Here is a 10,632-nt window from a genome sequence, read left to right as displayed (position 1 = left end):
CCTCTCCAGGGTCGTTCCTGCCCTCGCCAGGCCTGGGAAGCAAGGGGCAGAGGAGCACAGAGCCCCTCGACCCAGCCCAGCAGCCAAAGCCGAGGTAGGAGCCCACCTCACCCCTGCTCGGGCAGGAGAGGGGCTGAGAGCTGGGCTGGGAGCGCAGCCACGATCCCCCGCCCCAGGCCACGGCGTGTCGGGGCAGTGCCGATCCCGCACGCCCCACGGGCTCCCCCGGCCTCGGCTCCTCGCCTCGCCGTGACGGCCGAGGGTTGCAGCAGCCACTGCCACCAGTCCCTCCTCAGAGCAGAGACTTTAATTAAAAGGTGACTAAAAAAGAGAGGCCCCGATGCACCGGGTTGTTTTGGTATAAAAGGCCGAGGTTGGCAGCCCCCGTGCCGGCGGAGTCTGTGTCCCCTGGTCCCGGCTGGCTGCACGACGCAAGTGGGGGGTGTCCTCTCTGCCGAGGGGGGACAGGCCAGCCCGAGCCCCCCTGCCGAGCGCTGCAGGAGGGGTGAGTCCCTCCCAGGTCAGTCAGGGCCATTCCTGTCGGCTGGGGGATCCCCGGGGCGGCCTCACCGCAAGCTGCTGCTGCTGCTGGCCTGGGAGCTGCCCACCCCCGGGTGCTCCGGGCTGTGCCGGTTCTGCGGAGGAAGGACAGACACGTATCCCGTGAGACCTCCCGCTCGATGGCAGCACCCCTGTGGAACGGCCGCTCGCTGGCTCCGGGCCCTGCTGCTGCCTGGCCCTGCTGCTGCCTGGCCCAAGCTGGCTGCCAGACGGCCCCTGGGGTGGGCGCAGGCTGGGAACCAGACCCCGGCTCTCCCCACCCACCTTCTTTTTCTTCTTCTCTTTCTTCTTCCTCTTCCGTTCCGGATCCTCCTCTTTTTTCTTCTTTTTCTTCTTGTGGTCAGAGTCCGAGGGGGTTTCTGCAGAAACGAGAGCGCCGGATGAGCCGGGCATCTCCCGGGGCCGAATGGAAGAGGGGGCGGCTGCGGCGGCGAGGCGCAGCCCCTTACCTGGGGGGACAGGATCCTGGGTGCGGCTCTGCTTGTGCTTGTGCTTGTTCTTCTTCTTGGGCGGCTGGATGTGCATCAGCCGGCACTGCTCGGGCAGCTGGGAGAGGAGACGGGGCTGGTCAGGCCGGGCCGGGCACCTCCCGCCCCGCTGCCTCCGGCCTGAGTGGCCGCCCCCCCAGCCCTCAGCCCCAGGCTCACCGGGCCAGCGTGGAGGCGGAAGCCTGTCAGCATGGTGCCGGTGAGCGGGGTGAAGGAGCTGCCGCAGATGGGGGGCTTCTCGATGAGGGAGCGCAGGCTGCTGTTGTCGTGGGAGCCGGGCAGGTCGATCATGCCGGGCAGGTCGGGGAGGAAGTTGCTGAGCTTCTCCTTCACCTTCTTGCCGCAGAACTTGTTGTAGGCGTGCTCCAGGTTGTAGTGCGTGATCAGGTTGGTGCTGCCCGTCAGCTCCGTGGTGCCTGCGCCAGCCGCCCGCCGCGGGGAGGGGATGGGCTGGTGCTGCCGCCCAGCCGGGCCCCCCGCCCCGCCCGCCTTCCCCGCCCCGCCGTCAGGGACCCCCCGGCCCCGGGGACCCCCAGCCTCGCTCCCCACCGCTGCCCAGGCACGGGGACCCCCCGGCCCTGCTCCCCACCCCGGCGACACCCCAGCCTCGATGCCCTTCCCCACCCCAGCATCGGGATCCCCCGGCCCCGCTCCCCCTAAGGCCCCATTTCCCCCCTCGACGGCGAGCTGCTTGGCCCCGCCTCCTGCACGCTCACTGGCCTGCCGCGCTGTCAGTTCGCGCCTCCCCGCCCACCACCCTCTCCCCTCATTGGCCCGTCGCGCCGCCAGTTACCGCCGCGCCCCGGCTCCGCCGCGCCGATTGGCCGAGCGCGGCGCCCGCCCCCCGCCCCGCACCTGGCAGCTCCCGCAGCAGGTAGAAGGGGCCGGAGGCGGCCTTGCGGGCCGCGTCCTCGCCCGGCGGCGGCGCGGCGGCAGCGGGGGGCGGCGCGGCCCCGGCGCCCGGCGCCTTGGCGGGCCCGAAGCCCAGGGCGGCGGCGGCGGCGGCGGGCGGCGGCTCGGGCCCGCCGAACAGCGCCGAGAAGTTCTCCATCTTCCCGGCGTGCCCCGCGCGGGGCCGGCCCGCCGCCCCGCCCCGCCCCGCCGCGATTGGCCGAGCGCCGCCCCGGCCCCGCCCGCTGCCCCGGTTGCTAAGGGAGACTCGGTCCCAGCCTTCTGATTGGCCGCTTCTCTCTTCCCCTCTCATTGGTCCGCCGGCGTACGGGAAGTGCGCGACAGCGCCGCTCGCTATTGGCCAGCGAGGAAGAAGTCCCGCCTCCAGCAGATGAGCAGGCGGGCGGCCCAATAGGAGCGGGACGGCCGTACGGCGGCCGGGAGAGCGGAGGGGAAGATGGCGGTGGTGGCGCCGCTGCTGGCGCTGCTGTACTCGGTGCCGGGGCTGTGCCGCTGGCTGGCGCGGCCCTACTACCCGCTCTCTGCCCTGCTCGCCACCGCCTTCCTGCTCGTCCGCAAGGTCCCGCCGCTCTGCCAAGGGCTGCCCTCCCAGCGGGAGGACGGCAACCCCTGCGACTTCGACTGGGTGAGGCGGCCCCGGCCTGCCACGGCCCCGGCCTGGCCCCCGGCCTTCCCCCGCACGCCCCGGGCCTGGCCCTGCTCTTGGCCTGCGCCCTCCGGGCCTGGCTCCCCTCCTGCCCCCGCAGCCTGCCGGCCCCCAGGGGCTGCCCCCCCCCCTCCCCCCCCCCCGCCCAGTCCCCGCGCCCCCGGGCCGGGCCCTCCTCTGGGCCTGCATCCCCGGCCCCGCTGAGGGAGGCGGACAGCCCGGTAGCCGCCGGCGTTGCTCTGCCGGTGCCGTCCCGCTGCTGGGGGGCTCCCCGGCACCGGCGAGGATGGGAGGCCGTGCCCATCGTTGCAGGGGCAGCCCCCTCTCCTTGCTGTCTCCCCCTCAGGATTCGGGAGGGAAAGGAGCCCCAGGAGGAGGCAGGGAACTGGCAGCGACTCGGGGCCGGCGGGGCCTGGCACGGCCACTCGTCCCTGTGCCAGGCCGGGCCAGGAGCAGCCTGGCTGCGGGAGGGCGGTACGGCTGCAGCCGGCGCTGGTGGCCACTCCCAGGCTCTGCGGCCCGGCGGCGCTGAGCGGCTGCAGGGTCCCGCGGGTGCCCCCTGCTCACGCCGTCTCTCCTGTCCCAGCGGGAGGTGGAGATCCTCATGTTCCTCAGCGCCATCGTCATGATGAAGAACCGGCGCTCCAGTGAGTCGGGGTCTGTGCTGTGGGGTGGGTGCGGGGGGCCGTGGGGCTGCTTATGGGGCCTCCCCCAGGGAACTGGATGGGCTGGGGTCTGGAAGACCAGATCTGGCCCTCCCTCGGGATCCCCCCTGCTCTTCTGGGGGGATCTGGCCCTGCCTTCTATCCCTCTCTCCCTTCCTCAGTCACGGTGGAGCAGCACATCGGGAACATCTTCATGTTCAGCAAAGTGGCCAACGCCATCCTCTTCTTCCGCCTCGACATCCGCATGGGCCTGCTCTACCTCACGCTCTGCATAGGTGAGACCTGCCGGGGGGAACCCGTAGCACGGGGGAGGGGGCGGGCAGCGGTGCCCCCTTGGCACGGCTCGGCCTGCCCTCGGCACCCGCTGTCCCTGCCTGTCCTCCACGGACCTGGCTGGAGGGCCCAGAGCTCCCTCTTGCCGTGGGGCCGACCTGTGGCCTTCGTCACGGGAGGAGGCTGCAGGTGCAAGGAGTCTCCGTGGGCTCGGGGCAGTGGCGGACAAGGGGGGGGCTCAGAAGTGCCTTGGGGGAAACTCTGCCCGCCCCGGGGCTCGCCCTGCCTTGGTGCCCGCGGGCTGCTCTGGGGCAGGAGGAGCCTCGTCCCAAACCCAGCCTCTGGGCCTTCCCGGGGCGGGGGGGGCAGGGGGGGCTCAGGGGCGCTGTCGTTGCAGTGTTCCTGATGACCTGCAAGCCCCCCCTCTACATGGGCCCCGAGTACATCAAGTATTTCAGTGACAAGACCATAGATGTGAGTGTCCCCTCCCCGGGGGCTGCGGGGGGCTCTGCCTGCCGCCCCCCGCTGAGCCCCGCGCCCCTGCGGCAGGAGGAGCTGGACCGGGACAAGCGGGTGACCTGGATCGTCGAGTTCTTCGCCAACTGGTCCAGCGAGTGCCAGTCCTTCGCCCCCATCTTTGCCGACCTCTCTCTCAAGTGAGCAGCGCGCGCCGGGGCCCTCGGCGAGTGGCGGGGCCGGGGCCGGGGCTGGCTCCCGGCCCCGTGGTCGCCGCGGCGCTCGCAGCCGTGCGTCCCCGTCCTCCCCAGGTACAACTGCTCGGGGCTGCAGTTCGGGAAGGTGGATGTTGGCCGGTACACGGACGTCAGCACCAGGTCTGGCGCAAGACGGCCTGGGCGGCAGGGCCCGTGCCGGGGCAGAGTTGCCGGCAGCCCCCCCAGCTGCCTGGGGGTCACCGTCGGCCTCTCCCCCATCCTCCGCAGGTACAAGGTCAGCACCTCGCCCCTCACCAAGCAGCTGCCCACCCTCATCCTCTTCCAGGGCGGGACAGAGACCATGCGCCGGCCGCAGATCGACAAGAAGGGCCGGGCCGTGTCCTGGACCTTCTCCGAGGTGGGTGGGGCGTGCCGGCCTTCTGCCCCCTCCGCCTCCGGGGCAGGACGGGGCTCGGCAGCCGCCCCCTGCCCCGGGGCGGGGGCCGCGGGGGTCCCCGGGGGTGCCGACGCTGCCTCTCGGTGCAGGAGAACGTGATCCGGGAGTTCAACCTCAACGAGCTCTACCAGAAGGCCAAGAAGCAGGCGAGGCCGCGGGAGGAGGGGCCCGAGGAGCCCCCGGCCGGGCCGGCAGCCGCCGGGCACCCCGGCGGGGAGACCAAGAAGGACAAGTAGGCGCTGCTCGCTGCCGTCGCCCACCGCCGCCTCGCCGCCGCCGCGGTGGCACCGCCCCGCGGGCCCTGCCCGGGGCCGCTCCCGCCGGGGGGGGTCCCGGCCCAGCCCTGGGCCGGCAGGGGAGCCCCGCGGCCGCCGTGCGGGCAGGGCGATCGGACAGACCCCGCTCTCGGTTAACGCTCGTCCTCATCGCTGACAATAAACGGCCCGTGCCGCTGTCCGTGTCCGTGTCCGTGTCCGTGTCCGTGGGCTGCCGGGGGTGGGGCCGCCGCCAAGGCGCCGCGCTCTGATTGGCTGGCGCGGCGGCACGGCGGCGGGCGCGCGGGCGGAACCACTGAGCGCGCGCGGGGGGGTGCTGCCGGGGCCGCCCCGCCGCCGCTGACCCGGGACGGACAAAGGGGTCCCACGGAGGTCTGCGGGGGGGCGGTCCGGTCCGGTCCTCTGGCCCGCGGACTCCGGAGCGCCGTTCAGCCCCGACCTACCCACCCCCTCCCCCCCGGCGGCTCGCCCGAGTGGCGGAGGCCCGCGCGGCGCCCCACGGTCCCGGCACGTGGTGGGCGCGGCGCGGCGCGGCAGGCAGCAGGTTGGTAGCGCACCGTGCCCCCGGCCCGGGACCCGGGTCCGCCACCCCCCGCCCCCTGCCCTCGCCCTCTCCCCGTGGCGGCATCCCCGGGACGCCCCTGCCCACCCCCGCAGGATCCCGGCGGGGCCCCCCTTTCACCCCCCGCTGGGCCCCCCTTTCACCCCCGGTGGGTCCCCGCGCCCGCCCTTCCCGGCCCCTCCCAAAGCGGGATCTCCTGGGGATCCGTCTTCCCCCGCCCCGCCCAGTAGCGGCACCCCCGGGGCCGCCCCCTTCCCGCCCCACGGCGGGATCCCTGGCTTCCCCCCCCCCCGCGCCGGCACCGCGGGGCGGCCGCCCCGCCGTTGCCCAGGCCCCCATCGCCCCGGCGGCTCTCCGCAGGATGGCTCCCCGCGGGAGGAAGCGCGGGGCCCAGCAGCCGGCGGCGGCCGAGGCACCGGAGCAGGCGGGCGCCCCGCAGAAGCAGGCGCGCGGCCGGGGCGAGGGCAGCCCGGGGGGCACCGGCCCCCGCGTCGTCATCGAGCACTGGTGAGCCGGCGGGGAGCCCGGGGGGGGCCTCGGGGTGCCCCCCGCGTGCTGACCCCCGCGTCCCCCCCCAGCAAGAGCTGACGGGTGTTCGGGCGCAACGCGGCGGCGGTGAGCGAGGCCCTGCGCGGGGCCGTGGCCCACCTCCCCGTGGACATCAACCCCCGGCAGCCGCGCAGGAACAGCTTCGAGGTGTCCCTGGTGAAGGAGGACGGCAGCAGTGAGTGCTGGGGCCGGGGGGGCGGCGGGGGGGGGGCTCCCTGGCAGCCCTGACCCGTCCGCCCTTGTCCTCCCCAGCCGTGGAGCTGTGGAGCGGCATTGGGAAGGGGCCCCCCCGCAAGCTGAAGTTCCCCCAGCCGGAGGCCGTGGTGGAAGCCCTGAAGAGCAGCTTGGCATAGAGGTGGCGGCCAGGTGAGCGGGGACAGCGACGGGACGGGGACAGGGTCGGGACGGCACGGGGACCACGCACCGACCGCCCTCTCCCCGCAGCCAGGCCGGGACCGGCACCCGCGGCGCGAGCGTCCATGAAGAGGCGAGACGAAGTGGGGGGCACCCGCCAGCCCCAGTCCCGTCTCCGATGCTGCAGCTCCGCCGCAAGCAGCCACCGCCGGACCCCCCGGCTCCCCCCGCATCCCCCGTGTCCCCTCGCTGTTCCCCAATAAAGCTCGGCAGCCCCACGGCGCAGCTCTGCCAGCTCCCACGCTTTATTTCAATGCCACGCAGCCTGGGGCTGGTGCAGCCTCCTCGCCTCGGGTGAGGGCAGCCCTGCCCGCATTGCCCCGAGTGCAGGCAGCGGCGGGGGGGAGGCAGAGCCGGCCCCCCTAGGTGAGGACGTCCACCTCCTCATCCGACTCGGACGAGGAGCACGGCCAGATGCAGACGGTGCCGGGGGGCAGGCACGGCTCTGCTATCCCCACGTCCACCTCCTCCTCCTCCTCCTTGGGGCCGCCTGGGGAGTCCCCCGGTGGCACCGCCTGCCCGCAGCCCTGCTGGGGTGCGGGGGGCACCTGGCCCCGCTTCCTCCAGGCTGCCCGTGGGGCTGCCCGCCTGCCCACTCGCCCCAGTGCACCCGCATCCGGGGGGGGCCGTGCTTCCGTCAGCCCCCCGTCACCTGCTGCCACAGCGCCAGGCACGGCGGGGGGCTGCCTCTCACGCACCACCTCCCAGCACCCCCCGCTCTCCACCTTCCGCAGCTTCACCCGCCCCACGGGGCTGGGGCCGGGGTGCGCGGTCCCCGGAGAGCATGGCCGCCCCCGCGGGGAGACACCGGTGCTCCCAGGGGGGACGCCGGCACCGCCGGGCTCGGCCCTGCCGCCCGCTGCCATGGGGGAGCCGTGCCGGGGCGGGCGCAGGCAGGAGCGGTCGAGCTGCCGCTGGGGTCCCGGCCTCACCAGGCGTCCCCCCCGGAGCTGCAACGACTCGAGCTCGGTGACGCGGAGGCGGCGGGCAGCTGCCAGCACCTCCTGCACCTCCTCCCACGTGGCCTCCAGCTCGGCGGTGTAGAGGAAGCGCACCAGCTTGCGCAGCGCCCCGATCTTCAGCCCCCGCAGCTCCAGCACCACCCTGTGACCCCGGGGGGGCAGCTCCCGGCCCAGCTGCTCCATGAAGAAGGGGCTGCAGACGGAGAGGACGCAGCAGTGGGCCACCACCGCCTCGCCTGCAAAGCAACGGCGGCCGTCACCGCCCTGCGGCCCCCCTGCTCTCCCCGATCCTCCCTGGGGGCTCTCCCCGATCCTGCCCGCCGGTCTCCGGAGCGCGCCGGCACGCCTGTGGCCGTGCTGCCCGCTCACCTTCAGCCTGCAGGACCACGTCACAGAAGACGTCTGCTCGCTGCTGCTGCTGGTGGAGGTGCTGGAAGGCCGTGCGGAGCAGGCGGGTGCTGCGGTAGAGCAGCCTCGGGGCGGCCGACGGGGAGCCCATGGGCACCCTGCGGAGACAGCGAGGCGCTGGGGGCACGGGGCTCAGCGCCTGCCTCCCCCGCTCTGGGCCGGCCCGAGCGCTTTGGGACGTAGCAGGTCCTGCACCGGAGCGCGGGCGCGGGCGCGACTTGCGTCTGCGCAGCCACCGCGCAGAGCCCCGTGCGTTCCTGCGACGGCCCACGCGGCCGTGCAGCAGCTGTGCAAAGCCCGGCACGCCTGCGGGGCGACCTGCGTGCCCGTCCGGTGGCCGTGCAGCGCCCCACGCGCCCGTGCGATGGCCCGCGCAGCCGTGCAAAGGCCCAACCGCCCGTGCCACGGCCACGCGAGAGCGCCACCGGGCTGCGCAACGCCCCACGCGCCCCCGCCCACCCCTGGGGCTCCGCTCGGCCGCCAGAGGGCGCCAGGCACGGCGATGGGGGGGGGGGACAGGCGGGCGTGGAGCCCGCCGCCGGCCCTCAGCCTGCCCCGCTCTGAGGCGCGGCCGCGGGCCCCCGGCCCGGCCCTCGCCCGCCGCCCCGGGCGGGCAGCCCCGGGCCCGCCGCGTACCTGCCGGCGCGGGGTGGAGGCTGCCGCCGAGGTCCCCGGGGGCGAGAGGACGAGCACCGGGACCGGGACCGGGACCGGGCGGTCACGGGCGGCCGCGGCCCCTGCTCGCAGCACGCGCGCGCCTCGCGCCCGCCGCCTCGCGTGGCCTGGCGGCTCGCCCCGCCCAGCAACAGCCTCGCCATTGGCCCACCCTGCCGGCCAATCGCACCCTGCCAGCCAATGGCGGCGCGGCAGGGGCCGTGGTGGGCGGGGCGCGAGGGCGCGGGTGCTGGCTGCGGGCGGTGGCTCCGCCGCCATGGCCCCGCGGCAGCGCGGCCGGGACAGCCCCGCTCCTCGGCCGGGGGAGCCGCGGGCTCCTCGCGGCGGGAGGCCGCGGGTGCCAGAGGGGCCGGGGCGCTGCGGGGGTGAGGGCTGGGCGCCGGGGGGGTGCCCGTCGCAGGCCTCCCCCGCCGCGGCCTTGCTTCCCTCAGCCCTCCTCTAGCTGTGGTGCCCCTGCGCTGGCCGGGAGCCTGGAGGGAAAAGCTCATGGTTTATTGCAAAACGGCGTTCCACTTGGGGTTTTGCCGAACGCGGCCCCTGGGCTTTGGAGCATGCAAGGTGGCAGGCCGCAGGACGGGACGCTGCTGCGGGCAGCTCTGTGCCCTCCCGGCCACCGCCCCGCTGGGCACGGGTGCAAGGAGGTGAGCAGAGGGACGGCCCACCCTATCCTGGCCTTCGCCCTGGCTGCTGCAGGGGTATAGACGAGACAGCCGAGCCATCGTTGGAGGAAAGAGCTCCGTGCCGCTCGTGGTCACCGTCACTATGGCGCTGAAGCACAGAAGATAAATAACTGGGGAGCGTGCTATCCGCAGAGCAGTGCAGAGTGGCACTGGAGGTCATCAGTTCAGAGCCCTGCGCCGGGCCTTGTTTTGCATTTTCAAAATCTGTTGTGGCCTTGCGTGTGAGAAATGGCGTTCTCGCGGCTCGCTGACGCCTCTCGGGAGGAGCGGGGGGGACACCAGACAGCGGACAGAAAGGAGAAGATTGATGGTGGGTATTTTGGAAGCTGTCCTTCATGCAAGCGATGCTGCCTGCTTAGTTTGAAAAGTGTTTTGTCATTTCATAAAGCATCCATTGTAAAAACATCTGCGTCAGTCACTCCACACACATGAACAACAATTATAATAATCCCAGCCCGACTGCCCGGAGATATTAGCTGTTCTTACAAACAACCAAAGTGGGTGGAAATTTCAAGAGTTGCAGAAGAATAGGAGTCTAAATGGCACCACAGATTTTAAACCTACAAAATTTTCAAATGCGGTATCATCCCCTGATATTTTCCATGGCTTTGCAGACGGGTTTTCATCTGGTTTGACATGTGAGGGTGGTTTTTTTTTTCCTCTGTTTTTGCTGTGTGCAAAATGGACGCAAACCAAGAAAGAAAGTGCCTGATGATGGGTCTGGGCCAGCGGCTGCTGAGGTTAGTGGCAGTCTTTCCACTGACCTCGGGTGGCTTGGAGCCCAGCCATAAATACCAAGGGATACAGCAAAACACGTAATTTCGTATCAGAGTGCTATCATATGCTCATAAAAATAGAAGAAAAGTAGAGGAGATGTTTCCTTCCCTGCCCCTTGCAATCTTTCAGAATTACAACGATTGGAGCTGTCACTTGGAAAGCTTGAATTCACCGGGAGTGGATGGATCCAGATGCTGATTGAGGGGCTTGCCTGCCGATTTCAGAGCCCAGCTTCCGCTGCCTCATGTTCTTAAATCTGTCCCCAGCCTGGTGATCTGCCTGCGGGTCCACGTCAGCCCCCGCACCCTTGGTCCCATCGCTGGAAAACTCCCCGTGGGAAGCACCTTCAGCTTCAGGGAAGACCTCCGCAGCCCTACAGGAGAGACGTAACTGGCCCTAGGACATGGCAAGCCGTCTGGACTTCCCCGCTGCTGCGTAATATTTTGTATTGTGCCCCAACTGCACTGTGATGGCAGAGCAGGGAGAGGGGGGAGTTTACTGAGTGGGGATCAGAAGCAAAGCTGAGAGGAAAACCCCTCTCCAGCCAAGGCTGAGGCGCAAGCGGATGCTCTGATGGGGAGCCTGCAAGTGGGGGGACACCAGCAGTGGAAATCGCTTTCCAGCCGGGTGACCAACCGGGACAGAGACGTCAAGGGAAAGACACGGAGCCGGGCT

At 71.8% G+C, this 10,632-nt stretch overlaps 3 protein-coding genes across 8 annotated transcripts; 1 reads left to right on the top strand and 2 right to left on the bottom strand.

Annotated features, from left to right (window-relative positions):
- Positions 1-291: 291 nt before the first annotated feature.
- On the bottom strand, positions 292-2,142 carry MED19 (mediator complex subunit 19). The gene is made up of 5 exons (XM_072865820.1): positions 1,905-2,142; positions 1,209-1,465; positions 1,011-1,107; positions 826-920; positions 292-635 (listed from the first exon to the last, which is right to left on the bottom strand). Exons 1-5 carry the CDS (start codon positions 2,098-2,100, stop codon positions 567-569), a joined length of 714 nt encoding a protein of 237 aa, XP_072721921.1. The 5' UTR covers positions 2,101-2,142; the 3' UTR covers positions 292-566.
- Positions 2,143-2,357: 215 nt separating this feature from the next.
- TMX2 (thioredoxin related transmembrane protein 2) lies at positions 2,358-6,680 on the top strand. Of its 5 annotated transcripts, none has more exons than XM_072865808.1 (12): positions 2,358-2,586; positions 3,194-3,254; positions 3,434-3,547; positions 3,943-4,019; positions 4,095-4,201; positions 4,313-4,378; positions 4,487-4,616; positions 4,745-4,887; positions 5,853-5,999; positions 6,071-6,216; positions 6,294-6,407; positions 6,490-6,680. In XM_072865808.1, exons 1-11 carry the CDS (start codon positions 2,398-2,400, stop codon positions 6,392-6,394), a joined length of 1,281 nt encoding a protein of 426 aa, XP_072721909.1. In that variant the 5' UTR covers positions 2,358-2,397; the 3' UTR covers positions 6,395-6,407; positions 6,490-6,680. The 5 variants fall into 5 exon arrangements, with proteins under 5 accessions (XP_072721909.1, XP_072721908.1, XP_072721910.1 ...); XM_072865807.1 differs by having other exon boundaries at positions 6,486-6,680; XM_072865809.1 differs by lacking the exon at positions 4,313-4,378 and having other exon boundaries at positions 6,486-6,680.
- A 13-nt stretch (positions 6,681-6,693) lies between these two features.
- On the bottom strand, positions 6,694-8,634 carry BTBD18 (BTB domain containing 18). Of its 2 annotated transcripts, XM_072865814.1 has the most exons (3): positions 8,462-8,634; positions 7,787-7,923; positions 6,694-7,653 (listed from the first exon to the last, which is right to left on the bottom strand). In XM_072865814.1, exons 2-3 carry the CDS (start codon positions 7,914-7,916, stop codon positions 6,818-6,820), a joined length of 966 nt encoding a protein of 321 aa, XP_072721915.1. In that variant the 5' UTR covers positions 7,917-7,923; positions 8,462-8,634; the 3' UTR covers positions 6,694-6,817. The 2 variants fall into 2 exon arrangements, with proteins under 2 accessions (XP_072721915.1, XP_072721916.1); XM_072865815.1 differs by lacking the exon at positions 8,462-8,634 and having other exon boundaries at positions 6,694-7,610.
- Between the last annotated feature and the right edge of the window lie 1,998 nt (positions 8,635-10,632).

Source organism: Ciconia boyciana, chromosome 6, assembly GCF_034638445.1.
Source record: "Ciconia boyciana chromosome 6, ASM3463844v1, whole genome shotgun sequence".
NCBI classification, from domain to species: Eukaryota; Metazoa; Chordata; class Aves; order Ciconiiformes; family Ciconiidae; genus Ciconia; species Ciconia boyciana.
Note: the sequence above shows the minus strand (reverse complement) of the source record. Positions and strands in the feature narration are given on the sequence as shown.

Bases quoted from the DNA above. Each gene is read 5' to 3' on its own strand.
- BTBD18 (XM_072865814.1), bottom strand. From the start codon at position 7,916: ATGGGCTCCCCGTCGGCCGCCCCGAGGCTGCTCTACCGCAGCACCCGC. The intron at 7,654-7,786 runs GTGAGCGGGCAG...GTTGCTTTGCAG, and splicing joins CGTGGTCCTGCAGGCTGAAG to GCGAGGCGGTGGTGGCCCAC.
- MED19 (XM_072865820.1), bottom strand. From the start codon at position 2,100: ATGGAGAACTTCTCGGCGCTGTTCGGCGGGCCCGAGCCGCCGCCCGCC. The intron at 1,466-1,904 runs GTGCGGGGCGGG...CGGCTGGCGCAG, and splicing joins CCTGCTGCGGGAGCTGCCAG to GCACCACGGAGCTGACGGGC. The intron at 636-825 runs GTGGGTGGGGAG...CTTCCTCCGCAG, and splicing joins AAGAGAAGAAGAAAAAGAAG to AACCGGCACAGCCCGGAGCA.